The 25,824-nt window shown below is 31.4% G+C and overlaps 2 protein-coding genes across 2 annotated transcripts; both read left to right on the forward strand.

The window, feature by feature from the left end:
- The first annotated feature begins 2,990 nt into the window (after positions 1 to 2,990).
- LOC134727667 (uncharacterized) lies at positions 2,991 to 7,647 on the forward strand. Its single transcript, XM_063592047.1, has 4 exons — positions 2,991 to 3,072; positions 4,295 to 4,612; positions 5,926 to 6,237; positions 7,574 to 7,647. The coding sequence occupies exons 1-4, from the start codon at positions 2,991 to 2,993 to the stop codon at positions 7,645 to 7,647; spliced, it is 786 nt and encodes a 261-aa protein (XP_063448117.1).
- Positions 7,648 to 8,601: 954 nt separating this feature from the next.
- On the forward strand, positions 8,602 to 12,477 carry LOC134680957 (ankyrin-3-like). Its single transcript, XM_063540271.1, has 2 exons — positions 8,602 to 8,701; positions 9,380 to 12,477. Exon 2 carries the CDS (start codon positions 9,424 to 9,426, stop codon positions 11,929 to 11,931), a length of 2,508 nt encoding a protein of 835 aa, XP_063396341.1. The 5' UTR covers positions 8,602 to 8,701; positions 9,380 to 9,423; the 3' UTR covers positions 11,932 to 12,477.
- The last annotated feature ends 13,347 nt before the right edge of the window (positions 12,478 to 25,824 follow it).

Consider the following 25,824-nt stretch of genomic DNA (forward strand, 5'->3'; position numbering starts at 1 on the left):
TTGACATATAACTGATGAAGTTAACTATGATTAATCATTAAGAAGCTGAAACAGTTTGTTTCATTATTTTTGTTCTGGTATTAAATTCCGTGATGGGAAAGAATTTTTTTGGCAGAATTTCACGAGTTTAAAATGGGTTGTATATATTTTCAACACTTAAAATTACGATTAAATAACTGTAAGTTGACGAGGGTAAAAATAAGGAGGTTCAAGAGTTCTACATGACCCAAATGCGTTTATTGTTTGATAAATGACATTCTCACTCGCTTCGTGTCTCAAACTTTTCAAAGCGCAATAAATAATTAATTAAAACACTCTAAAGTGTGATGGAAAAAAAGTAAATTAGTTATCCAACTCAGCCGCGCAAAGTTGACTTTTATAGTTTTGCATGGGAATAATAAACTCATCATATATACCAGGATTGCACCTATATATTTCCGCCAGACGAGCGCTAGCGTTTCGTCTCCAAAAGACTCATCAGTGACCTTTTTTAAATTAACTTTAGGTTATTATTATGCTTTTTTCCTACTGAGCGTTCCTGACGAAGGTAAACCCAGAAAGGAGCATTCTGACGCCACACATTTATTACAGGTAATTTTTCATGCATGCTTAAGAAGAGTTTCTTGATAAAGCAGAGTATCAGTGTATTAGAATAACCTAACCGAAAAAAAAGACAGGTCTTATAAAATGAACTAAACTATTTAACGAATAAGTTCGTACTTTTAATTAAAAGTAGTCTTGATAAATGAGTACATTAGTTTGGTCATATATAGCTCTAAAGCTGTTTCGAATCTGTTTCATCCCTGACTCTCGAATCTTCTGCTATGAGCGTTAAATTCCTGATGAAGGCAAATTCAGCAAACTGCGTCGCACAAATAAAATTTATAATGCAGTTTTCGTTTTTAATTCATTTTATGTTTGTTAAGACATTTAAACCACATATTAACACTTGAGCAGACATTAAAATTGATGACCATGATACATTGAACCCCCTTTATTATGTTTAACTTATTATACATATCAATACTTGATAATTTCCGTATCATGTATATGTATTTGTGGTTTTTAATTTCCTGTTTAACCGACATCTTTGAGAGTTTGTCATTCACGCAGTTAGTTGTTTATTCAGTAAAAACGGTAAGTATGACCTAAAATATATTCTGCAACATTCTAAACTAACAATGCCTTAATTTATGTATAACTACATACCTATCGTACAAAATTCTAAAAGTTCATTTGATAATAATTTTTATTCTTAATAAACTATGTCAACCGTAATATATGCAGATAATCTAGGACAAAACCTAAACAACATGTTAATCTTGTTAAAAGGTATACAGTTATTTTTCGGATTCTGCTCAGAAATTTACTTGCAGTCAATCCATTACGATACAGTGTTATACTTGGTGCAGATTTTTCAAAAAAAAAAATAAGATGAATGAACGATGGCAACCAATTGATTAGCTTCTATGTCATATATAGATAGTTATCTCATTTGCAATTATATCACTTCTTTTGATGCCTTATTGCCATCAATCATTAATCAAATTCAAATATTGATTTGTTGACAGGAATTCGCTTTCAAATATGTTGTTCCTCTTTTTTGTAAATGCTGTCTTTCTTAACAAGTTAGTTAGGGATGCAGATAAATTTTTTTGTAAAATATACAAATTACTTTTTAATGATATGAAAATGTTAATAGAAACAAAAAAATCATGGTCTGGGTTAAATAATAATACAATATTCATATTTGATGATATCGGATCTAGTAAAATATTGAATAATCAAGAATATGTAAATCCTAATGTGTCGCTAAGGATTTATTATATATGTTAAGAAATGAGAAGTTCACATTACACTAAAATAAAAATTTAAGTAAAATATAATATTTCCACCTCTACATAACCAACTAATACCACAACACCATAAACTGTTATAGGACGTACGCACAAAAAAGAGAAAAAACCCATTGGACTCCCTCCCTTTTTATCATAGACTATCAAAAATTTTGTTTACAACGTAAGTTATATTTTCATTATTTCTGATAGAAAATGTAATCTTTCATTGGTTGGTTTATGTGTTAAAGGTTTATACAGCTGCACGGAATACTCGACTTTTTTTATATGATATATTGAATTCTATAACAACCTTTATCAGCAGATATTTTTTTTCTATAATATTTCCGTCTATGGGTACTTTGTCGTGATTTCATTTGTTTTGTTTTTTTTCAAGTCAAAAAGTTTGCCCCTTCTTTTAAATTTCCACACCAGTTAAAACCTCTTGTTGCCTGTTTGATTTCGTATGATCGCGTTTAATCTCACGAAGTCAAAATAATACAATGGTTAAAGTGCTGAAATTATTGTATTCTTTAAAAAACAACAACATTGTTTTGTAAACCAGGTTCAACCCATCATTTTTGTTAAAATGTCCTGTACCAAGTCAGGAAAATGGCCATTGTTATGTAATAGTTCGTTTCTGTGTGTGTTACATTTTAATGTTGGGTTTCTATTGGGTCGTAGTTCTCCTCTTATACTTGCTGCGTTTCCCTCAGTTTAAGTTTGTAACCCGGATTTTTTTTCTCAATCGATTAACGAATTTCGAACAGCGGTATACTACACTTGCCTTTATTTGTTAATCATCTTTATAGACTTGCATATACAAAATCACCACTACATCTGAAGTCTTTCAGAAAATAAGTCCGGATAACTGCGATTTTTAAAAAACTTGTCAGAGTCCTAAATCCGTAATTTTGGAAGAAATAAACAGCGGAACGAAACTTCAACTTGATATGAAACTTATCATGGTTAATTCACATAATAAAAATATAATCAGCCCATTATATGAAGGTTCATGGAAAGTAAACAAAAATAAATGTTTATTCTATTATCTTGAACATGTACATATACTAAATTGTGTTTTACTTATCATATTTAAGGGGAGTGCAATGTCTTCAAGTTATTAATGCGGAAGCTGAGAAGTATAAAGACAAAATGGAAAACGTTGGAATGGACAATAAATCGTTGCATTTTCAACCATTCAATAACACCCTTCTTGAGTGTATGAAAGATCAAGGTATAGTTGATGCCTTTCCCTCGGTTTTAGATTGTTAACCGCGGATTTGTTTTTTTAATTGATCTATGACTTTTTAACACCGGTATATACAATTGTTGCCTTACTTTATTTACCAATACAATGACGTTTTAACACCGGTATATACAACTGTTGCCTTACTTTATGTACCAATACAATGACTTTTTAACACCGGTATAAACAACTGTTGCCTTACTTCATGTACCAATACAAAGACTTTTTAACACCGGTATATACAACTGTTGACTGACTTTATGAACCAAATACAGATACGAGCATACAAGTGTTTATCGAAATAATAAAAGCGAGGTATATCCGAAGAGAAAAAAATGCTTTGATCCAAAATTATGGTGCTAGAAATTATCCTATATAGTTTTATATTCATATTTATATTTTCCACTCAATTAAGTGTGTATATATTTATCTTCTTCTTCATTTATTAATAGAGTTTAGGTAGAATAAGATTGACTTGAATTTATTTGGCAAAAAATAAATATATACATATCAACATTAAGAAATATTTATCACCTTTCCACACATTTTTCGTGTTGTTAAGTAAATTCTTAGCAATTGTAACAGTGTTTTAGCATGAGATGCATATTTTGCAAACATATGTTTCTCATAGAGACTCCACGCCGATATATCTGAACATAAGATAAAACCGATACATCTGAACGAAAGATAAAACTGATCTGAACGAAAGATAAAACTGATCTGAACGAAAGATAAAACTGATCTGAACGAAAGATAAAATCTAATACATTTATTGTTGACCTGATCTCTACCTAGTCAAACGTTGTTTCCCCTCTCCATAGATTACTAGTCCAAAAACTGTGATAATTCTTAAACAGATAAATCCTCGCGTAATACACAAATGTTTTCTAGAAATTTTGATGAAATTAAAAAAGTAAAAAAAAAAAGCGTAAATCTTTCAGTTAGCATGTAAATAAAATAGTATCAGACTAACAAGCAACAGAAAATTTCAAACACAATTTGACAAGGATGTAGTTAATGGCAAATGCATTTAAATGATTCATAATCAAAGAAAAATATTGAACAAATTCACTTGAAATCATTATTGTCTTATGTTATTCGCTGTCGAATGGAATATTAGATATAATTGATTGTTTTGATCTACTTATTAGAATGCCGATCGTCTGATGCCTTTATGAAAGGTTTAACCCATTTTGATTTTTTTTTTCAGATCAAAAGCAGTATGAACTCTTTCCTTACTATGATGAGTTATTAAATAGTACAGTACTTGACAAGATGGTTCTAGATAACTTGATTTCAAGATGTATTTTGATGATAGAAGACAGGGAGGAAATTATCAAACCTGCCACACAAAATGAACGCAACAAGGTTCTACTCGATATCTTGACTAAACGACCGTATGGTACATTAAATGTGTTTAAGGAAGTTTTAAAAGAATCAGACCCATACAATACTGATGTTCAAGAACTTGTCAGCAGAATGCAATGTATTGAAAGTTATGATGAAAGTATCAGTTGTCATGATATAAGTGAGTAATTTCTACTGAAACGATTAATTATCGCAAAACGAACAGTAATATTAATTAATACTTTTTTTTGCAAATATGAAAATCTAGTATTTTTGGCACAAAAATATATTAAATGGTCATTCTGAAAATAAACGTTGCGTTCATCAAATGTTCGCTTCATTACTATAAGTTGTCATTAGAACCATCCTTTTATTTGTATAATCTATAATAAAATCAACGGTACCAATTTTGTTGCACCAGATGCGCATTTCGATAAAACATGTCTCTTCAGTGATGCTCGTGGCCAAAATATTTGAAATCCAAAGCTTATATAAAAGACGAAGAGCTAAAATCCAAAAGGTCCAAAAAGTATAGTCAAATTCCTGAAAGGAATCAGAGCTTTGCATGAGGGAGATACATTCCTTAATTTATAATAATTTCTAATATTTTGTTACAGCAAATTTTAATAACACAATAAATCCGTATTTTCATGCCAGTACCGAAGTACTGGCTACTGGGCTGGTGATACCCTCGGGGACTAAAAGTCCACCAGCAGAGGCATCGACCCAGTGATAACCTTTGACCCCATAATTTGAGGTGCAGATTAATAGGTCAATAAGTGTTGATTTCCTGATTTTGTGTTAAACTTTACCACGTGTATTAAGATGTCATACCACCAATTACTTCCTCCGATATAGAGCGTATGCAAAAGTAGTCCTTATCTGACACAAAATAGTGCTTTTGATGTCACTGTTTACTCAAACTAACCAACAACTTTGCAGACTTTTGGTTTAAGAAAAATATGTTTAGACCATGTTTTGCAAAAAATACTCATCTTTGAGTTTGTATTCACAATTCATGATTAATGCGCTCCATAATATACTAATTTAAGATTTCCCGAAAACCCGAGTTTATGTTTGTAGTACCTGTGTTCCCAGGGTCACATTTTTCTTATAAAACTTGAAATGTAGGTTATATATTGGCCATGTAGAAAGGTAATACATGTACAATTTAGGATAAACCTGGTTTCTATGAAGTTAAACTTAAGGTAAAATATTTAGAAAACTGTGAAAATTGCAAAAAATCTTTTAACAGACAGGGATATTTGATTGGTGTTCTGACACCTTAAGGGAGTTTATCAAATTCAAATGTAAATGATAGGACAGATCAATACCTGTTAGTTAAACAATACCAATTCGACACCTACCGTCTTGTCTTAGTTCAGCATACGCAAATTGAAATCAAATCAGCAATTTTGGTTAACCCTTATTTCTCTACAGTTTTGATTAACAACTAAATGGACACACACCTCTCTAACGTTTCTTATGTTTCAGTTTTCCATGAACACATTGTAAAGCTACAAAAGAACTATACGAAGTTCGTCCATGATGTAGAAAGCAAAACTGATATAGCTGACTACCTTTATGAAAATAGTGTTTTAAATGATGAAGAAAAAGAGGAAGTTTGTAGTTGTTCCATTACTCGACACGATAGTAATAGAATTTTATATTCGAAATTGTTCCGGAAAGGTGAAGATGCATTCAAGCATCTTCTTAAAGCTTTACGTCATGGAAAGTATGAAGACATCGCTTTTGATATTGAGAACACCAAAGTTTCAGAGCATGAAATACAGTTGCTTCAAATAGGTAATTAAAACAAATTCTTAAATAATGAATGCATTATAATTGATGTATCTTATGCATTGACCTATACTGCCAATAGTTAAATATATCTAAATTTCAAAAAGGTGCCCTCAAACTTACCTTATTACAACATGTACAATGATAAGAACATAGAATACAAAGCAATCCCACAAAAATAGGATTATTTCTGTAAATATAATTTAATATTTATGTTACAATAATTCAGTCCAAAAAACTAACAGACAGCCTTGTCTTAGTTTAAGATGCATAATCTTTTTTATAAGTTGTTATGTGGCTTGGGTTTCAAACTTGTTGTCAGTAATTTCTGGTGCTCTCTTGGGGCCTTCAATAAGTTTATCTCCGCAACATTCTCTACGTGCCTGTCCAAAGTCAGGAGCCTGCAATTGACAGTTTTCGTTTATTGTTTTCATAGTTTTGTTCTGATGCTGTGTCGTTATACCACTGTCCCAAAGTGTAGCACCAACAAACAAGATTATCCCCGTCACATTCTGTATGTGTATATATCAAGTCAGGAACCTGCAATTCAATGAGTTTCGTTTGTTGCTTTGTTTTTGTTCATTATTGAGTACATCCATTAGGCCGTTAGGTTCTTGTTTGAAATGATTTACATTTGTCATTTCGGGTCCTTTTGTAGCTGACTATTCTGTATATTAACTCATCATAGATACCTAGACTAAACTTAGTATTCGCCAGACGCGCGTTCGTGTATAAAAGACTCATCAGTGACGCTCGAATCAAAAAGGTTAAAAAGGCAAAATAAAGTACGAAGTTGAAGAGCATTGAGGACCAAAATTCCTAAAAGTTTTGCCAAATACAGCTAAGGTAATCTATGTCTGAGGTAGAAAAGATTTAGTATTTCAAAACTTTCAAACAGTAAATTTATAACTATAACAATATCAATGACAGATCATGTCAGCACAAAAAGTTCTGACTACTGGGCTTTTGATACCCTCCTCCAGCAAAGGCATCGACCCAGTAGTTGTAAATAAACTCATCATAGATACCAGGACTAAATTTAGTATGGGATTGCTGAAGGGCCAACGTTGACCTATGGATGTTTACTTCTGTATCATTACAACTCTTTTTGAGAGTTGTCTCATTGACCATCATACCACATCTTCTGATCTTAATATGCAATTGTAAAATGGATAAACATTTTGTCATTGCTATTCGAGAGAAATAAGTACTGTTACTCATAGAGTATTGTTTATATCAGGCTCTCAATGCAGCCACAGTTAATGTTTAACAATATTGATTTAGTAATCAAAACGTTCTTAAGTGTTTTATTTATACATATAGTTAGTTTGTCCTGTTACAGGAATGAAGAGACTTCAAGAAAGAGAGAAGGAAAGAGGTAAACCCAAACGTTTAGAAATATTTCAAGTCTCGTGAGATGTTACAAATGATATAATAAGTGTGATCCGTATTTTAATTTTCAAACCATGATTAACTTTTTAACGTGTGAGTCTATGTTCATCCGATTTGATTCTATGTGTGAATTTCCTCAAAAAGATGTAAATAATTGCTTTTTTTTAATGGCTGGTGAGCTTGATACAAACAGTTTGTGAGCCGAATTACTAAAAACGTTTGGGTTATTTGAAATAAAATATGCCTAGTAACAACAAAATAGTGAAACAGTCATACATTATTTTATAACTAAGGTCAGTATGAAGTTTGGTTGTTGACTATCGTAGACAGCTGTCAATGTATCAAAGCTGGAAACTTGTCAAAGAAATGTATATAAGTATTATGACGGGTGTCGTGAGTGTAGCCGGATCTCATCACTCGTTCTGAGCACACAATATCACTATTTTTGGTGCAGTTCAAGTTGTTTCGGTCGTGTCCTTATTAATGCCATGGCTTATGAGTTTGGATGGTATGTTGGTACCTTTAACCTTTGTTTTATCTGTCAAAACAATATATCAACAAATTTTTAAAAGGCTAACTTACTGGTAAATGTTATTGAAATGAAAATTGCTTCTGATATCAAATAGATTTGATGCTTATTTTCAAACAGTAAAATGTAAATGTAGCGGAATTTGATGAGACTGTTATTAAAGTGAGAGGCTTAGCGCTATATAACCAGGTTTAATCCACCGTTTTCTACATTTGAAAATGCCTGTACCAAGTCAAGAATATGACAGTTCTTGTCCATTCGTTTTTGATGCGTTTTGTTATTTAATTCTGCCATGTGATTATGGACTTTCCAAATTGATTTTCCTCTGAGTTCAGTATTTTTGTGATTTTACTTTTTACATTTTTACAACATACAAAATGCTTAATGTACTGTTTGATATAAAGACTTTACTAAAAATATGAAAACAAATATTTCTACATTTGCATTCCATACTAGTTTTACTTTTTTTTAAAGATTTTCATGTGATTCAAACCAAACTAGAAGATTTAACACGTATACATGATGAAGTTATCCCTAAAAATATACTTGGTAAGTTCATTTCAGAAAAATATTACAGCATTATATTTATAAGTTGTTTATTTAGAAGAAAATTGTTTTATTTCATGTTTTATCCATTACTAGTAATTATTTTTGAATAAATGTTGCCAAGGATTGATAAGAAGTTAACGTCGCTTAGCAAAGAACAACAATTCACAAATACTGACACTTTATTTTCATTCGTTGGTGCTTTGTTAAGGTTGGTAATATCAGTGAATAAGTCTGAAAAGCTACCATAAGTTTTAACATATCAAAGCACCTGTTTGCTTATTCTTTCATCAGTCTCAATAAAGAAGGAAACCATCATATACATGTAAGTTCCTGGCATTATACATACCTATAGGTGCAGATGTTATGGGTTAAGCAAATATTGTTAAATTTAACTCGTATACCTTCAAACTTAAAAAGTGTTTTCTAACACCCAAAATATATATTTTTATGAATATTTTTTTCTTCTTTTCGTATGAAACTGGGTTTGATGAACTAAGATTTGGTGGTATTTCATTTTATAAATGTGCTTACATTTTCATTTAAGTTAGACTGGACAAGACCATGCAAATCTTCTTCACATTTTAAGAAACATATACATAGCTCTTTTATGATCCGAAGCACAATTTTGTAAATAATTTTTAAAATTGATTCAACTAAATAATTGATTTTATACGATAGAGCAATTTGAACGACGTTTGAAACAGTGGAAAGAAGATGATAAAATGTTTTTCAGTACAGCAGCAGAGAAACCAGTTATGACAAGTATTTTGACAGAAAATTGTGTAGCAATTGTTGGAAATTCTGGTACAGGAAAAACATTTCTGTCGCATCATGTTGCACTTACGATGAGGGACCAAGGCTATATTATAATTCCGTGTGAAGGCCCCGGTGATATCAGACAATGGTTTAAACATGGAAGGAAAACATTATTTGTCTTTGATGACGTTTGTGGGCGGTATACACTTAATCAACAGATGTTCAACGAATGGAAACAAAGACAGGCACACATTAAATCTCTGCTTGAAGACAAATGTTGTAAAATTATACTAACGTGTAGGCTGGATGTTTTTAAAGAAGAACAATTTAACAGTCTGTCTATTTTCAAAACGTGTATTATTGATTTAAGTTCACAAGAACTAAGACTCAGTACTGCTGAAAGATTTGCAATAGCTAAAATGTACTTTGGAGAAAGTGCGAATAAAGTTACAGAATTGTCAGAAAAATATGATTTTTTCCCGCTTTTATGTAGTTTATATCATAAGCAGAAACTCAAGAAATATATCAATATAAGTATTTTTTTCAGCAATCCATTTGATGTTTTTCAAAGCGAACTTCAGAACTTGTATATGGAAGGGAATACTGGTAAGATGAAATATTGTAGCTTGGTCCTTTGTGTGATGTTTAACAATACATTAAAAGAAGAAAATTTCTCAATAAAATATAAAAAGGAAGGGGCAGTAATAGAAGATTTACTGGATAAATGCGAATTAAGTATTGAAACGTCAATGGAACGTTTAAGAAAATCCCTCGAAACTCTCGAAGGTACATATGTAGTAAAGGACAACGGAACATACAAAATAATCCATGATAAGTTGTTTGATTTTCTGGCAAAATACTTTGGGGAGAAGATGATTCAGCTCTTCATTGACCATGCCAATACTGGATTCATACGCGAGAGATTTATATGTGAGACAGAAGATAACATAGACACAGATATACAGTTTGCTATAAGAATACCCGAAAACAAAATCAACAGATATATAGAAAGACTCGTTGAGGACTGGGAGAATGGTTTTGTAGACAACGTATTCGATAACAGAAACATGCATTCTTCTACATTCAAAAAGAAGTTTATAAACAAATTAAACAAGCTTGATCTTTCAAAACAAGAAGAACTTGCTTGTAAACACGATATAAAGAGTAAAGATATAGCACTTGGAGGAAGCTGTTATGTGGGTTTTATTGACCTTGTAAGATGGTTAATTAGTAGGAAAAGTGACATTAATTATTGTAAAGAGGATGGTTGCTTTCCTTTATTTTGGGCAAGTCAGGAAGGACATATTGATGTTGTTGAAGAACTACTGCAACAATATGCAGAAGTAAATCAATATAACAACAATGGTGTATCATCTCTGCATATAGCAAGTCAAAATGGACATGTTCATGTTGTTAAAGAATTGTTAAAATATTCAGCAGAAGTTAATCAGTGTAACTTTAGTGGTGTATCCCCTCTGTATATAGCAAGCCAGGATGGACATGTTGATGTTGTTAAAGTACTATTACAACATTCAGCACATGCCAATCAATGTATGATTAACGGCGTATCGCCTCTGTGGCAAGCAAGTCAGAATGGACATGTTGATGTTGTAAAAGAACTGTTACAACATTTAGCAGAAGTAAATCGTTGTGACGAGGATGGTTACTCACCTCTGTATATAGCAAGTCAGGAAGGACATGTTGATGTTGTTAACGAACTATTACAAAATTCGACAGAAGTAAATCAGTGTGCCAAAAATGGTACATCGCCCCTGTGGATAGCAAGTCAGAATGGACATGCTCATGTTGTTAAAGTTCTGTTACAAAAATCAGCAGATGTCAATGTTTGTATAAATAATAACATCACACCGCTGCTTATTGCTTGCTACTATAACAGAACGGAGGTTGTACGTGAACTTCTGAAGTGTAAAAATGTTGATATTGATATCTGTGATAGCAATGGATGCTCTTCAATTTATATAGCAAGTCAACAAGGCCATGTTGATGTTGTAAACGAACTATTGCAACATGCAGCGAAAGTTAACAAATGTAAAAATAATGGTGCATCACCTTTGTATATAGCAAGTGAGAATGGATATATCAATGTTGTTAAAGAACTGTTACAACATTCAGCACAAGTGAACCTGTGTGATATTGATGGCGTGTCACCTCTGTATATAGCAAGTCAGAATGGCAATGTTGATATTGTTATAGAATTGTTAAAACATTCAGCAGAAGTAAACCTATGTGACAATAATGGTGTATCCCCTCTCTCTATAGCATGTCAGGAAGGACATGTTAATGTTGTTCAAGAACTGTTACAATATTCCGCAGACGTGAATCAGTGTGACAATGATGGTATATCACCTCTGACTGTAGCAAGTCAGAATGGACAGGTTGGTGTTGTCAAAGAACTGTTACAACATTCAGCGGACATAAAACAGTGTGACAATGATAGTGATTCACCTCTGTAAATAGAAAGACAGAAATGACATGTTGATGTTGTAGAATAATTGTTACAACATAAAGCAAATGTCAATACCTGTGCCTTTAAATGTAGACATTCTTTAAGTGCAGCTCAGGGCCATAGACTCTTGGAGATATTATCATTACTATTTAGTAAAGGTGAAAATCAGCATTGATGCCACAATGTTGAATTTCCAGAATTAATTTGTCTTCAATTCTCTGTAGCAACCAAGGAAAAATTTACCTCAAAATGACCAAAATTCAATAACGAACATCTCAGTTTTTATTGCAGATAGCTTTGATTGCTTATCATAAAAAAACAGTAGAATATGATTGATAAAAATAAATTAAACAAAGTAGATCATATACGGTGACGTACTGCAAAGAATATTTCAGCCAATTACTACATAATAGGTAATTTGAATCTTTGACAAAAAAAAAGTAAGATTTGACCGAATTATGGCCCCTCAATTTTTTTTGGATAGAAATATAGCTAAAACATGACTCACTACACGTAAAGATTGGGTATTCAGCTAATCGTCAATGAAAAAATATTTCCGGGTGAACATATTTTGAATTACTGGTTGATAATTCAAATTGGGTCATATTAGTGGGTGTAAACTGTTCATGTAGGCCAATTTTACATATCTTTGCTATCATAACAGTCAATTTGCACCATATGAACCAAATAATATGTTATATAGATAATGGTGTGTGTTGAGTATGTTTGTTCAAATGACTGACATATGGTTGACACGAACAGAACCATATTGAAAATCAAAAAATGGGGGTGGGGTGGTGTGGGGTTTCACATTGACATTTTTTTTAATTTTATTTTTGCACCAAAAAAATTGTTATAAGGAAGACACTTATATCAATGCATTTTGGAATTGATACCTCTTAATCAAAGTTGAACGTATAATTTTGTATTCTTTTGTTACAGGACAAAATATTACATTTTGTTGAAAAAACCTAAATTTTGGGAGGAATTAAGTGTATTTTATTCAGATTCTACTTTAAAAATACTTAGTTCAAAATATCTGTTAATTTCCTATTGAGTGAGTGAACATGTGTAAATATGAACTTACTATATACTTCAATCTACTTGCAGTTATCTGAAAAAGACTTAGTTAGAAGTACAATTATTCACAATTTCTGGTTAAGTATGACCAACACAATTGTACATGTTGTAGAAACAATAAATATAGTTGAAATTAAAGTGCATAGTTTACTACACCAGACGCGCGTTTCGTCTACACATGACTCATCAGTGACGCTCAAAACAAAATAGTAAAAAAGCCAAACAAGTGCAAAGTTGAAGAGCATTGAGGACCTAAAACTCCAAAACGTTGTGCAAAATACGTAAGTAATCTATGCCTGGGATGAGAAAATCCTTATTTTTTCAAAAAAATCAAAGTTTGGTAAACAGGACAATTATATATATGACCATATAATTGGTATTCATGTCAACACCGAAGTGCTGCCTACTGGGCTGGTTATACCATAGGGGACGAAACGTCCATAAACAGTGGCATCGACGGTATACCAAAACTAGCCTTGTTGTCTAGCCTGAATTATTATTTTTAGATAAAATTGTCGATAGTATCTGCAATGTATCAAAATCTGTTGTTCTATATATTTCGTCGAGTCATATAGCCGTATTGTCTATATTGGTTCGCGCTCGCTCAATAAACAGCTAGGGTGTTTATACCAATTGGTTGTGCTGTGTACCAAATGTTTGCTTTGGTTTAAATTAAGGCCTCAAATAAAAAAAGTAGTAAGTTTTTCCTATTCTGGGCTGAAATAAAAAGATGATCTTTATTACTTTTTTTCAAATTTGTTACGTTAAATGTAGTTCTATTATTTGTGATTTTTTGTATCTACTACTTGATTGATGTTTAGTTTTAGCACTATTTGCTTCTTTGTGACGGTCAGTTTGTTGTGGCAGAAAAAGGCTAAATTAATGAAGCGAACTTCCGACCTTTGTCAGGGAAACTGACAATCCTATCCAATTAAGATTTTTAGTATAACACACATGACACGTGCGGGATTTGAACGCATTAAAAAGGAAAAGAAAGTTTCTGTACAAAATCCATAGAGATCTACTGTAGAATGCTAGCAATGGATTCCTTAAATACTTAATTGAGTAAAATATAATAAGTAACATAATTTTTAAATTAAAAAAAAATGTCCGAAATTATAGGTCACTCCGAGATTTATTTACTTTGAACATGTTAATGTTAAAAGACTTACACCTAATCGTATATTGTCTCTAAAATGTTAAAGGGCACTAGCTGTCAAATTCATGTTCACCAATTTGACTCAAATTCTCATATTTTAATTATAATAATGTAAAAAACAATTCCAAACTATCAAAAGTATAAATAAACAGTTTACTGGTCATGGTCTCAATAAGATTTAGCTTCCTTTCGCGTCAATTTTAGCAATGACGCCATCTAATTAAATTTCGAGACCATATAAGCGATGTTAACATAAACATATTATATAAAAAGATTAAGCAACTCGTGCAGTTGGATTTTTATAGGTCCACTAAATTTTGTATTATAGATTAAAAATTTATGTTTATCGTCGTTTTATCTTAAATAAGAATGAGTTTTTGTGGATTGAATCAGTCGATCGAATTATTTACCTTTGTTCACTTTCAATGTTTACATTCGTTTCTTTTAAATCACCGTACACGGACAATGTATGCGTTATTTTATCTCTTTCTATGGGGTTGGAGTTCACATGAATACAGGTTTAATGAGGTCGAATTATTTACTAGCAAGTGAATAAGTTATTATCAATTTTTATTAGCTTAATTTGACAAAATTGAATAATTTTTGCTGCTAAAAGTCAATTATTATTTCACTATTTCACTTTCATAAATGATTGAACAAAAAAAATATCATACTATAGATTTTTTTATATATCTCGTAGCTAGTGTCCCTTTAATGAATATATGTCTGTATTTAGAAGTGTAGTTTAAAAAAATGTATATATATAAACTCTACAAATCTGTTGCTAAACTTTTGACTGAGTAAATATATACAAGTCAATACAAAAGAGGGACGAAAGATACCAAAGGGACAGTCAAACTCATAAATTGAAAATAAACTGACATCGCCATGGTTAAAAATGAAAAAGACAAACAGACACACAATAGTACACATGACACAACATAGAAAACTAACAAATAAGCAACACGAATCCCCACAACAACTGTGCACTTTTTGTTGTTGTTGCCATAACCTGTTTTTTTCTTTTTTTCAGTCCATATAGTAAATACAGTGAAAGTACACGTTTGCGAATATAGTGTTTATCTGTGTTACTTTGACACTGTCTTTTTGAATTGACGTATGTATGTCATTATATTCTTTTATAGTTGAGAGATACTAGTAAAAGTCTATATAAAGTATAAATTAGTATTCATTGTATATTTTGGTAATACTGTTAAGACTAAGCTACATAACATATGTGTTTAAAGGAAGAAGTAAAGTCGCATAGTATGGTTAAGAAACATGCCTATACTTGCTTACACCCAATTCATTTGAACCTGCCAAATCGCCTCATTTGTATATAGAAGGTGCCGTTCAACTTCTAACGTATTTTCTTTTCAGTATGGTGTTAAACAAATATTTTCGTTCTTTATTTAGTTGTTTAGAGTGATACATTACCTTGCATGACTTAAATATTTGTTGCTGACGTTTGACTTACAACAAGCTTCGTAAATTGCTTATCTGTGAATTATTTTTCACACAAGAGCTAAACTCTGTATTGCTCTTTCAGTCTTTGTGTCAAACCTGCCTGTTTTACTCGTCCTAATTGTAAGGTTCTGTTTGTCTATATTTTTACATATGACATTGTATTTTTTGTTTTGTTACTTTGTCTACATGTATTAATGTTGTCTATAATGGCAAGCACGTTTTGATGTTTTATTTACTAGTTGAATGATCTTTTATTAAATAATATGCATGTACCAGTCAAAACATGTTAAAGGTTAGATGCCTAGTTTTGATAACTTATACTTGACATATTCAAGTACACCTTTAGAGTGCGCTCAGCCTAAGTGACTCAGCATGAGGTTATGTGAATACTAAACGATATTATGGTTACATAACATGGACAAAGGTGTGAAATATCTTTTTCTCATTGTTAAGAGAATTCCTTCAGTCGGGTTTTTGAGAAAGATATATATTAAGTTTGAACAAATTTAGACACTGACCATTCATCTTTTCCACGGGTACGAGTTTTTATAAATATCAATCATTTGATTTTGAATAAGAATGATAATAATAGCTTGTTTTCATTGAGATTGGTGAAATGAGAAAAAAACATTTGAGTTTCAAAAGAATATGAAAAAAAAAATCACAAAAATACTGAACTCAGAGAAAAATCAAATCGGAAAGTCTCTTTTCATGGCAAAATTCAAATGACAAAACACATATAAACGAATGGACAACATCTGCCATATTTCTGACTTGTTGCAAAAAGAAGTTTTGGTCATTGTCGAAGAGCATGGTATGTCCCTTTTAAAACATACGTTTATGTATGTATATAAAAAGGCCGTTAGTTTTGTCGTTTAAATGTTTTACATTGTCATGTCGATGCCTTTTATAGCTGACTATGCGATATGGGTTTACTAATTGTTGAAGGCCGTACAGTGACCTATAGTTGTTAATTTCTGTGTCATTTTGGTCTCTTGTGGAGAGCTCTCATCAGCGTAAGATGGTGCCAAGGAACATAACCATCTAAAAATGAAAAATTAACAATAGAAAACACAAAATCTTCCTATTTATCGTAAATTTGAGTGTGGAGTTTCCCGTTTAAAACCGAAATATCTTAATCCAAGAAAGGGCAGTTATTACCGTGTAAATTTGATTTATTTAAAATTAGTTCCTTGGGGTAAATTTCAGCAGTATATCGAATAAAATCTTGATTTTTAAACGAAAAAATATTATCAAGATAACGGCAACTGTTGAATTTATCAATTTAATGCAATTTCGTCGGGTATTTTCTGAGTTTAGTCATAAACTGTGATTCGTAACAGTACAAAACAAGTCTACTAATAAAGGGACAAAATTAGTTTACCGACAGGTTGTAGGTATTCCTATGGGCATAAATTGCGTCCCGTTAATAGCAGACCTTTTTTTGTACTGTTGTGAATCACTGTGTATTACTAAACTCAGTAAATACCCGTCGAAATTGCATTTAATAGACAAAATTTGGAACAATCTTACGGTGTTTATATTTCACAACTCGTTCGCCATGCCCGTGTCTGTTGTTACTTTTTATTTTATTTTAACGAACGTAATCTATGTATTACTGGTAAAATATTAAGCCACGAATTTTGTTACCACAAATACCTTAAAAAACTTTACTTAATTTTTCCACAGGTATACAGATTTTGTTATTAAGTTTGGTTGTACCTGGAGAAAACTTGTTTCAAACAGGATAGCACATCCTCATTTTTTACGGAAATGGTTAACCGTGCCTGAAATTTTAGAAACTATCCGTGTAAACTTACCGATCCTTTGAATTAACTTATTATAGCAATTTACACATTCAACACTGCAATTAGATCATTGAATATTGCTTTATTAGTATTACTATTGATTTTGTTATCACTAAATTAAAAGCTAACTAATTATTATTGTTATTTACATGTACGTATGCACACTCATGGATCTACAATCTGTCGATACCTATATCTTTGCATTATACAATGTCATGTTTTTTCTAAATGTTAATGACTTCTTTATATTGAATCCATTGGATGTTGGATGTGTACTGATTGATTATTTAGTCTTAGATGCATGATTTTTTTTTATTAGCTGTAAGTGGCTTTGGACTAGCTGTCAGTAACTACGAGTACTCTCAGATCAGTATATAGTGTCTTTTTGTTGTTGATATGTATAAGTAACAAGTCACGTTCACTTGTATTCTACATATTCTGTATATTTTTTTTATATTTTGTGAACAGTAATTAGGCCGTTAGTTTTCTCGTTTGAATTGTTTTGCATTGTCATTTCGGGGCCTTTTATAGCTGGCTATGCGGTAGGGGCTTTGCTCATTATTGGAGGCTGTACAGTGTTGATTAGATATTTTGTCCAATGAACAATATGTGTATTGCACAGCAGCACTTAGTAAACCAATAAATAAAGATGAATGATGTTCTATTGATTATGATAATACATATTTTTTACTTGGTTCCTTGTATGTCGGAATTATATATCAAAAGAGGGACGAAAGATACCAAAGGGACAGTCAAACTCGTAAATCTAAAACAAACTGACAACGCCATGGCTTAAAATGAAATAAACAAACAGAAAAACAATAGTACACATGACACAACATAGAAAACTAAAGAATAAACAACACGAACCCCACCAAAAACTAGGGGTGATCTCAGGTGCTCCGGAAGGGTAAGCAGATCCTGCTCCACATGCGGCACCCGTCGTGTTGCTTATGTGATTACAAATCCGGTAAATAGTCTAATTCGGTAGGTCAAATTCATGAAAGGGAAGGGGATTGTAGTTACGACGTAAGGAACATATCCGATATCGTTTGTGAAACGGCTATTCCATAACGGTCAACCAACTCGTGATGGCGTCCGTAAAATTTACGAAGGGATGATTTCAACTTCACCATTTGGAACTCTTGGTTTAATAGCTTCCTTGTAAGCAGTAACCTAGCGTTAGAAACACTATTTTTCAAATTCTAATTGTGTCTGAAAATTATATAAGGAAAGATGAGGGCAACACCAGAGTTAGATTTTATGTCGAAAGACGGACGAGGTTAAATTTAAAAGCAATAAGAATTTTTTTTAAATGAGCGTTATTAACCACATTTGAGCTGTATGAGGCAACCCAAAACATGAGAAAAATGGATGTGTTAAATGCAATTTAAAATTTTTATTTTCTCAAGAAACCCCCTTGATGAGTACAAAATTATTTTATTAGTGACTTTAATATTATGATTTTGTGACAAAATGAAAAATAAACAGCACTAAACTGGTCCAAGCACTGCAATAAAGAACGGGTACAACGATAGAATGAATTCACGCTAATGATTTAGGTACTGTTTTGGTCAGCTCTCCAATTGTTTGCAGTCGTATTCATCGTTGGCCATTAAATGTTCGGCTTTGTGCGTTTTTTAAGAAGCAAAATCGTGAACAGCGCCTCCGGCACATACAATTTTAAAAGGGTTGTTTCATGCTATTGGGTTTCTCTATATGCCTTTTTGTGTTTATTTGATACATATGTTTGGTTTAAATAAGTCATTAAGATTACAACACACTGTTGACTATTGGATCCCTAATTTTAACATGGTAACCTATTATGTCTGTTTGTTTTGTTCACACATTAATACTTTGAAAACGTATGCGCCTTTCATACTAGTGAGATATTTAGCTACATAAATGAAGCTTAAAACAGCAGGTTTTATCCATCATTTTTTTGGATAAGAAAATGCCTGAACCAAGTCAGAAATAGGACAGTTGCATTGTTATCCATTCATTTGATGTGTTTGAGCTTCTGATTTAGTCCTATGATTACAGACTTCTCCTATTGAATTTTCCTCTGATTTCCCTTTTTTTGTTTTTTTTTACTTTTTCAATTTTTTAAAATCAATGATTAACAAATAATGTGAGGGTATTACACAAGGAATACAGAAAGGTCTCTTTTTGGTGACCAATTTAAGAACAAGCGAAAAATAAAGACAGCGACAACACTTTAAGGTTTTAGATCGGAGACATGCACAAATAATAAAGAAGATCCCGTACTATTTCCGACGAGATTTATAACTATCCACCAGAGACCAAATGACGTCAGCAACAATAGTTTATATTCACATATCAAATAATTAAAGGTGTGTAAGTTTTAGTCTATAGTTAATGATAAGTAATAAACGAAAAGCAAATTAATTTTATTGCATATTGAAGATTTTGTTCTCTTTATTGGTCAGTTTTGGTCAGCTTACATTCTTTAATCATCACCTTATGCTGGTCTGAAATAAAGAAAAGAAATATTTGTCTGCTTCTGAAAATATTATTCAAGGATATATCGGTTGAATTTTTAACAAAACGTTTTAAACACAAGTTTTATGGAATGAATCGACAATTGTAATGAGCAATTTATCTGTATTAATGATTTTCACAAAAACCAAGGCAAAAGTTCATATTGAAATTTATGTTGGTTTTTTTTGAAAATATAAGTCCATGGATGATAAAATTCCTTCATAATTTTTCAGGTCTTAATCTATGATTTATTTTTATTTAAATTATATCAGAATGTAAAGAAAACTGGCACAATACAAACTAAAGACACAGACTCGTTCAACACATAAAATATTATAGCGAAGTTTAAGGTAGGATACTCGTCGATGACTTTATATTATGTAACTATCGTTTTTGTACAAAACCAATATTGCAAGTGTAATTTTGTAATATGATATGTGAATCTTGTACATTCAACACATTCAAGTAACGGTGTAACATGTTTTATAATTGCATTAAATCTCTTTTGTTAGAAACCAGGTTATAGCTAAAATAAAAGCTTTTTCATTTTTCATCGCCCATTACTAAATCTGATGAGGCGAAAGATACGAAATGAACATTCAAACCTATAAGTGCCATTACGCCCTTTTTTCGTACATCTACTAAAATAGTTTCGTGAAAAACAAACATTAGAATTGCGTCATTTGGTCTGTTACTGACTATTTCTGAAGTGTATGAACATACAACAATCTTTGTTAGCAATTCATTGCATTAACTTTTAGAAAGGGGGATGCAATGGGTTTATTTCTCTTGTCACTTGACATTGCTATAAAAGAGAAAAGCAGATATTTTTATATGAATAACTAAATGTTACTTTTTAGAATAATTGCAATACAATTTTTTCTTTCAGATTGAAAATCAAGATAAAATAGCATAGTTCCTTCCTGCCGATTATAAAGAAAATGACTGTTTACCTATAATAAAAACAAATGTTGATCCTTTGATAGTGGACAGGGTTAAGAACGGACAAAGAGAGCAAAACAAAGAATAAACATGCAACAAATAACCATTGTTAATAAAATGTGAAATAAAAAGAATATATATTCGTTTGATTTTAAAAATCTTATTCACGAATGTGATTGAATTTGATTTGTTTAAAAGTTTAATGAATATTGTCCGGACCATACACGTATTTGGACCACACGCGTATGGTCATGACCATATGGGTATATACTCATATGGTCGGGGTATTTAACAAGTGTATTTAAAATAGTTTTAAACTCTTCATTAGTTATTAATCTTCCAGTTCTTTAAAAAAGGTCATTTTTATTAAAGTTTAATAATACATAAAGATTAACTAAATAAAAATAAACAGTTTCATACAATATATTTTACTCACTATTTGTAAGTACATTTTTTTTACCATAAGCATATGTCAAAATCAAATGCACATATTGTAAATGGAAGTTTTATTACTTTATGTTTACCGGTGGTTGAGAGGGCTTCTGGTGATTAACCACGTTTATTTTGTAAAGTAGATGACATCACCGACGGTGGCATATTTCATTTATGTTGTATTGTGAATATGGTGAACTGCAGTCATATTACAATATTGAAGTTCTAGAATTTAAAAAAAAAACCAAAGACACATATGAATGGCCCGAGACCGCGGTATAACTGCACGCAGCTGCAAAGAAGGCTAGCTTTTCAATCGCATGCAAAATGTGTAACTGAAAAGGAACGTAGACAACCAAGATTTAAACATGCAGAAAATCTATGATACCGCGTGAAATTGAACGTCACCCTAAGCATACATGTAAAAATACAATTAGAGATGATCAATTTTATAATTGAAACGTTTCCAATGCATATTTGAAAAAAACTATATGGTCTGGTCCTTTAATAACCAAACGAGTATATTCTCATATAGTGCGATACGCGTACGGTCGGACCATATGAGTATACGCATATGGTCATGACCATACGCGTATTGTCCAAATACTCATATGGTCCGGAACAAATATATATCACATATAAGTCCCTTCGTTTTACTGATAAATTTACCAAATTTGTTTTTTAAGGGGGGCTTGAAATATTCATAATAGGCAGCAACATAAGTAAACGTAAGTCTGAATCTAAATAAGGAAAAATAATGATCTTACGCAGGTAATTTTGGAAACACTTATTTGACACATTGTATCGTTTTGTTGTTTCGTCACAACACAGACCAATCGTTTTAACAGGAACGAATTCCATATAGGTAAATAAATGAATATGTTAAATAAAAATATTTACCGGCAATTTCTAAAGCAGTCCAGAAGATCCTTTCCTGAAATTATTATAACAGAGAAGAGTTCAGCAACATATTTATAAAATTAACTTTTCGTCAATAAAATATTATTCCGAACAATAAATTTTGCAAAATAAGCTTTTTAATGAACTGTCTCCGAATGATGTTATTCTTTATTGTGATTAATAAAAGCAAGACTTTGTAATATATCAAAATTTTAATTTACTTTGATAAATGATTGAATTTTAAAATCATGAAGTCGTAGTAATGTAGATCAAACTCCAGCAATGTGCATATCAAACAAAATTAAACTGCACCGAACAAAATTGTAAAACACCCACCTGTAAAACCAACGTATTTACAAAAATTTACACACCTCCCATTTATAGCAGCTGTAATTAAAAAGAATTATTTTATTAGGTTAGATTTGTAGGTAATCAATAACAGCAGCATATTATTAATTTCTATCACACATATAAATATATTAATATTCTGCCATTGGTAATGAGATAGCTTTATTATCGGCGAGGACGTTAAAATTCGATAATTTAACTATCGTGACTAATTCAGTAATCCACGAGTAACTACGTAAACATCTCATTTTGTAAAAAGTGCCAAACAAATTTGAATTTTCGACAAAGGACCACTCCTAATCAAGAAGTATTTCGTCATGCATAGTAAAATGCTTCAACAACATTTCTGTAGGTCAAACGATTATTGCGTAGCAAATTAAAAATTTCTTAAAACTTTTTAACACATTTCGAGCTGATAAAAATCTTTTACCATAACCTATCATCTATTGCGATCATCGGTCAAAAACACAATTTTTTGATTTGTTTTAAACAACTAACACATAAAGTGTTAAATTGTTAAATAATTAGAGAATAATCCTTATGAATAGGTTTTCGCTGGAAATATGTATTAGTAGAAAAGTCTTTTTAAATATCAAAGCAATATGAAGAGATACTTACGAATACATACTACTCGGATGCACTCACTCGAAGACGGAGTACCATTTCCTGTAGAGTGACCATAATCATATTTTAAAAACGGTTTAAGCTATATATATATTCTTGAGTTAAAACATTTGATGAAGAGAAGTCTATCTTTTGTCTATATGTTAGACATATAAAATCATTCTTGAATATGTCAAATGAATATAAGAGTGGCGAAAAATACCAGAGGGAAATTCAAACTCAATAATCAAAAATAAGCTGACAACGGCATTGCTAAAAAAGAAAACGAGAAACAGAAAAACAAAAGTACACAAAAAAACCCACAGAAAACTAAAGTATGAGCAACACGAACCCAACAAAAACCGAGGGATGGTCCTAGATGCTCCGGGAGACTCAACAGATCCTAGATTAACATGATTAACATAGTTTAAAATGACATGATTTATGGAGTAACAACATCTACTTACCTATTGGATAATTATCCCTGCAATATTGCATACATTCCTTGTCAGGCACGTGCACTGTATGTATGAAATATACGAATATTTAGTACTTGATTATACATTATCTATATACACACAAATGGAGAGATTTACTGACAGTTCTGTTCTGGTCTCAGTAGTGTATTAACTCAAAAGTCGTATGTACGTGGTGAGTAAATATGTTGGTAGCGATTAAACCCAATGAATGTTGCAATCTTGTAATTTACTGTTTCATAGGCTTATATTTTGATCTGATCGCCACTGAAGATTCTTATGAAGAACGAAACGCGCGTCTGTAGTATTCAATTATGAATATTGTACCTTTGATAACTATTGTTATGCAAAACAGCTGATATTTGATAATAAAGAATTAAAAAATGCTAAATAGAAAAATAGTGCATGTTCATATCATGTATGTACTAATGTGAAATTGTGATTTAAGTGGGTAATGCCACGAAATATAAAAGTTACGTAACCCTTAAGTTAAAACAAGTTTTTGGCTGCTTTCTGTTGGCTGTTTTTACTAGGCCAAACCACTTCAAGTAAACATGATATCCTCTGACTCCTGGATTGATATCTCCAAAAAAATGCCAGATTTTTTCAATCAGCATAAACTTTTAAGAAAACAGAAAAAAATTAGTCCAGTAAATCATTAAGAAAAAAATGGAATATTTAATTCCCCTCTATGTTTTGATATGTACCGGAAACTCGAGTTGTAATACCAGACTGGAACCTGAAGGTTACATTTTTATTACGGTTTTTTTCTTCGTGCAACATTTTTTTAATCCCTACTCACACTTAAATCATCAACAATTGTTGCATCTTCATATTGGTGATTTGCTAAGACAGTAATGAATAAGATTAATGATCATACATTTCTTTAACAAAAACTGCAAAGTTAAAAACGGGAATGACAAATAATAATCTTGTGTTGCGTTTCAAAAGTCGGTCAGTATATAATGACTCTTGAGTTGCAACTCTCTGGTTTAACTGATTTAACAGAAGTTTTTTTCGAAACATCTGTGTTATGAACTTTTATATTCTATTAGTTCAGAATGTTTTTTTTATCTAATCATTGCGAAAATCGGAAAGGAAAACAAAGAAAACTTTTAATATCGCATATTTTTTCAGTGATCAATGCATGCACAATATGTCGATATAAATTTATCGTAATCATGTTCATCTCCTTAATTATTTTATGATTTGCGCACAATCTTTTTATCAGACAATGTTGTAATAATCTATTGTATAAGTTAATAGATAATTACATTTGTACCCAATAAAAACTAAAAATCACAAAATACGCAATCTGGATCACTGCCTTTTATTATTCTCGAGTTCAAGGTTTATTCAGTTGATTTAGTTATTTCTAATTTTTTTCTTCTTTTATGAGTGAATAGAACATTTGAAGAATGTCTAATTTTTCGCCATTGATGAAGGTGTCAACAGACGTTTCACTTATCATGTTTATCCTCCATCATTTTTTATGATGCAGATTTAAATATATTTAGAACATACTTTCACTTGATTGTCTACTTATATAAAATTATCAACATTATAGTTAGAAATATGAGAAAACATTCATTTACCATGATGATATAAGGTTTCCTGTCTATATTGCAGAACAAGTAAATCGGAAGATTCTAAGCATGCTAATTGATACAATACTGGGGAAGGAAGCATAACTTTCTTCCATCAAACTGCCTATTTTACCACATATAATGTTTGTTATAGTAATAATTCTAATAAAGATATCACTTACATCGTTTACTCAAAACTAGCTGAAAACTTGACATCAAAACTAATATCGCCAAGGTAGCCAATGTGTTCATGGTGTTAAAGTCGCTGGATAATTTGACCGTGAAGTTATACAAAAAAATATAATTAATCATTAACAGAGGAGTGTTTGGCTTTTATACATCATTTCTGTTGTAACATGTGTTTTGGCTTTTTACAGTTCAATTAGTGCTGGAAAAAAAAGTGACCTATTGATGTCATTTTTTCCCGTACTAAGAAAATCAAACTGTGAGTTTTTATTTTTAAAGTTGAAAATACAATGACCGTTTATTCAAACTAAAAATACACTGAATGTAACATCTTGGTTGGCAAGTGAAAAACAAACTTAGCCATAGTTTGATCTATTATTGTAAATTTTTTACATTTGATCTCAAACTTCT

The sequence above is a fragment of the Mytilus trossulus genome, chromosome 8 (genome assembly GCF_036588685.1).
Source record: "Mytilus trossulus isolate FHL-02 chromosome 8, PNRI_Mtr1.1.1.hap1, whole genome shotgun sequence".
Classification (NCBI taxonomy): Eukaryota; Metazoa; Mollusca; class Bivalvia; order Mytilida; family Mytilidae; genus Mytilus; species Mytilus trossulus.

Coding starts and splice junctions, on each gene's coding strand:
- LOC134727667 (XM_063592047.1), top strand. CDS start 2,991: ATGGAAAACGTTGGAATGGACAATAAATCGTTGCATTTTCAACCATTC. Junction 3,073..4,294: donor TGAGTGTATGAAAGATCAAG/GTATAGTTGATG, acceptor TTTTTTTTTCAG/ATCAAAAGCAGTATGAACTC. Junction 4,613..5,925: donor TATCAGTTGTCATGATATAA/GTGAGTAATTTC, acceptor CTTATGTTTCAG/TTTTCCATGAACACATTGTA.
- LOC134680957 (XM_063540271.1), top strand. CDS start 9,424: ATGTTTTTCAGTACAGCAGCAGAGAAACCAGTTATGACAAGTATTTTG.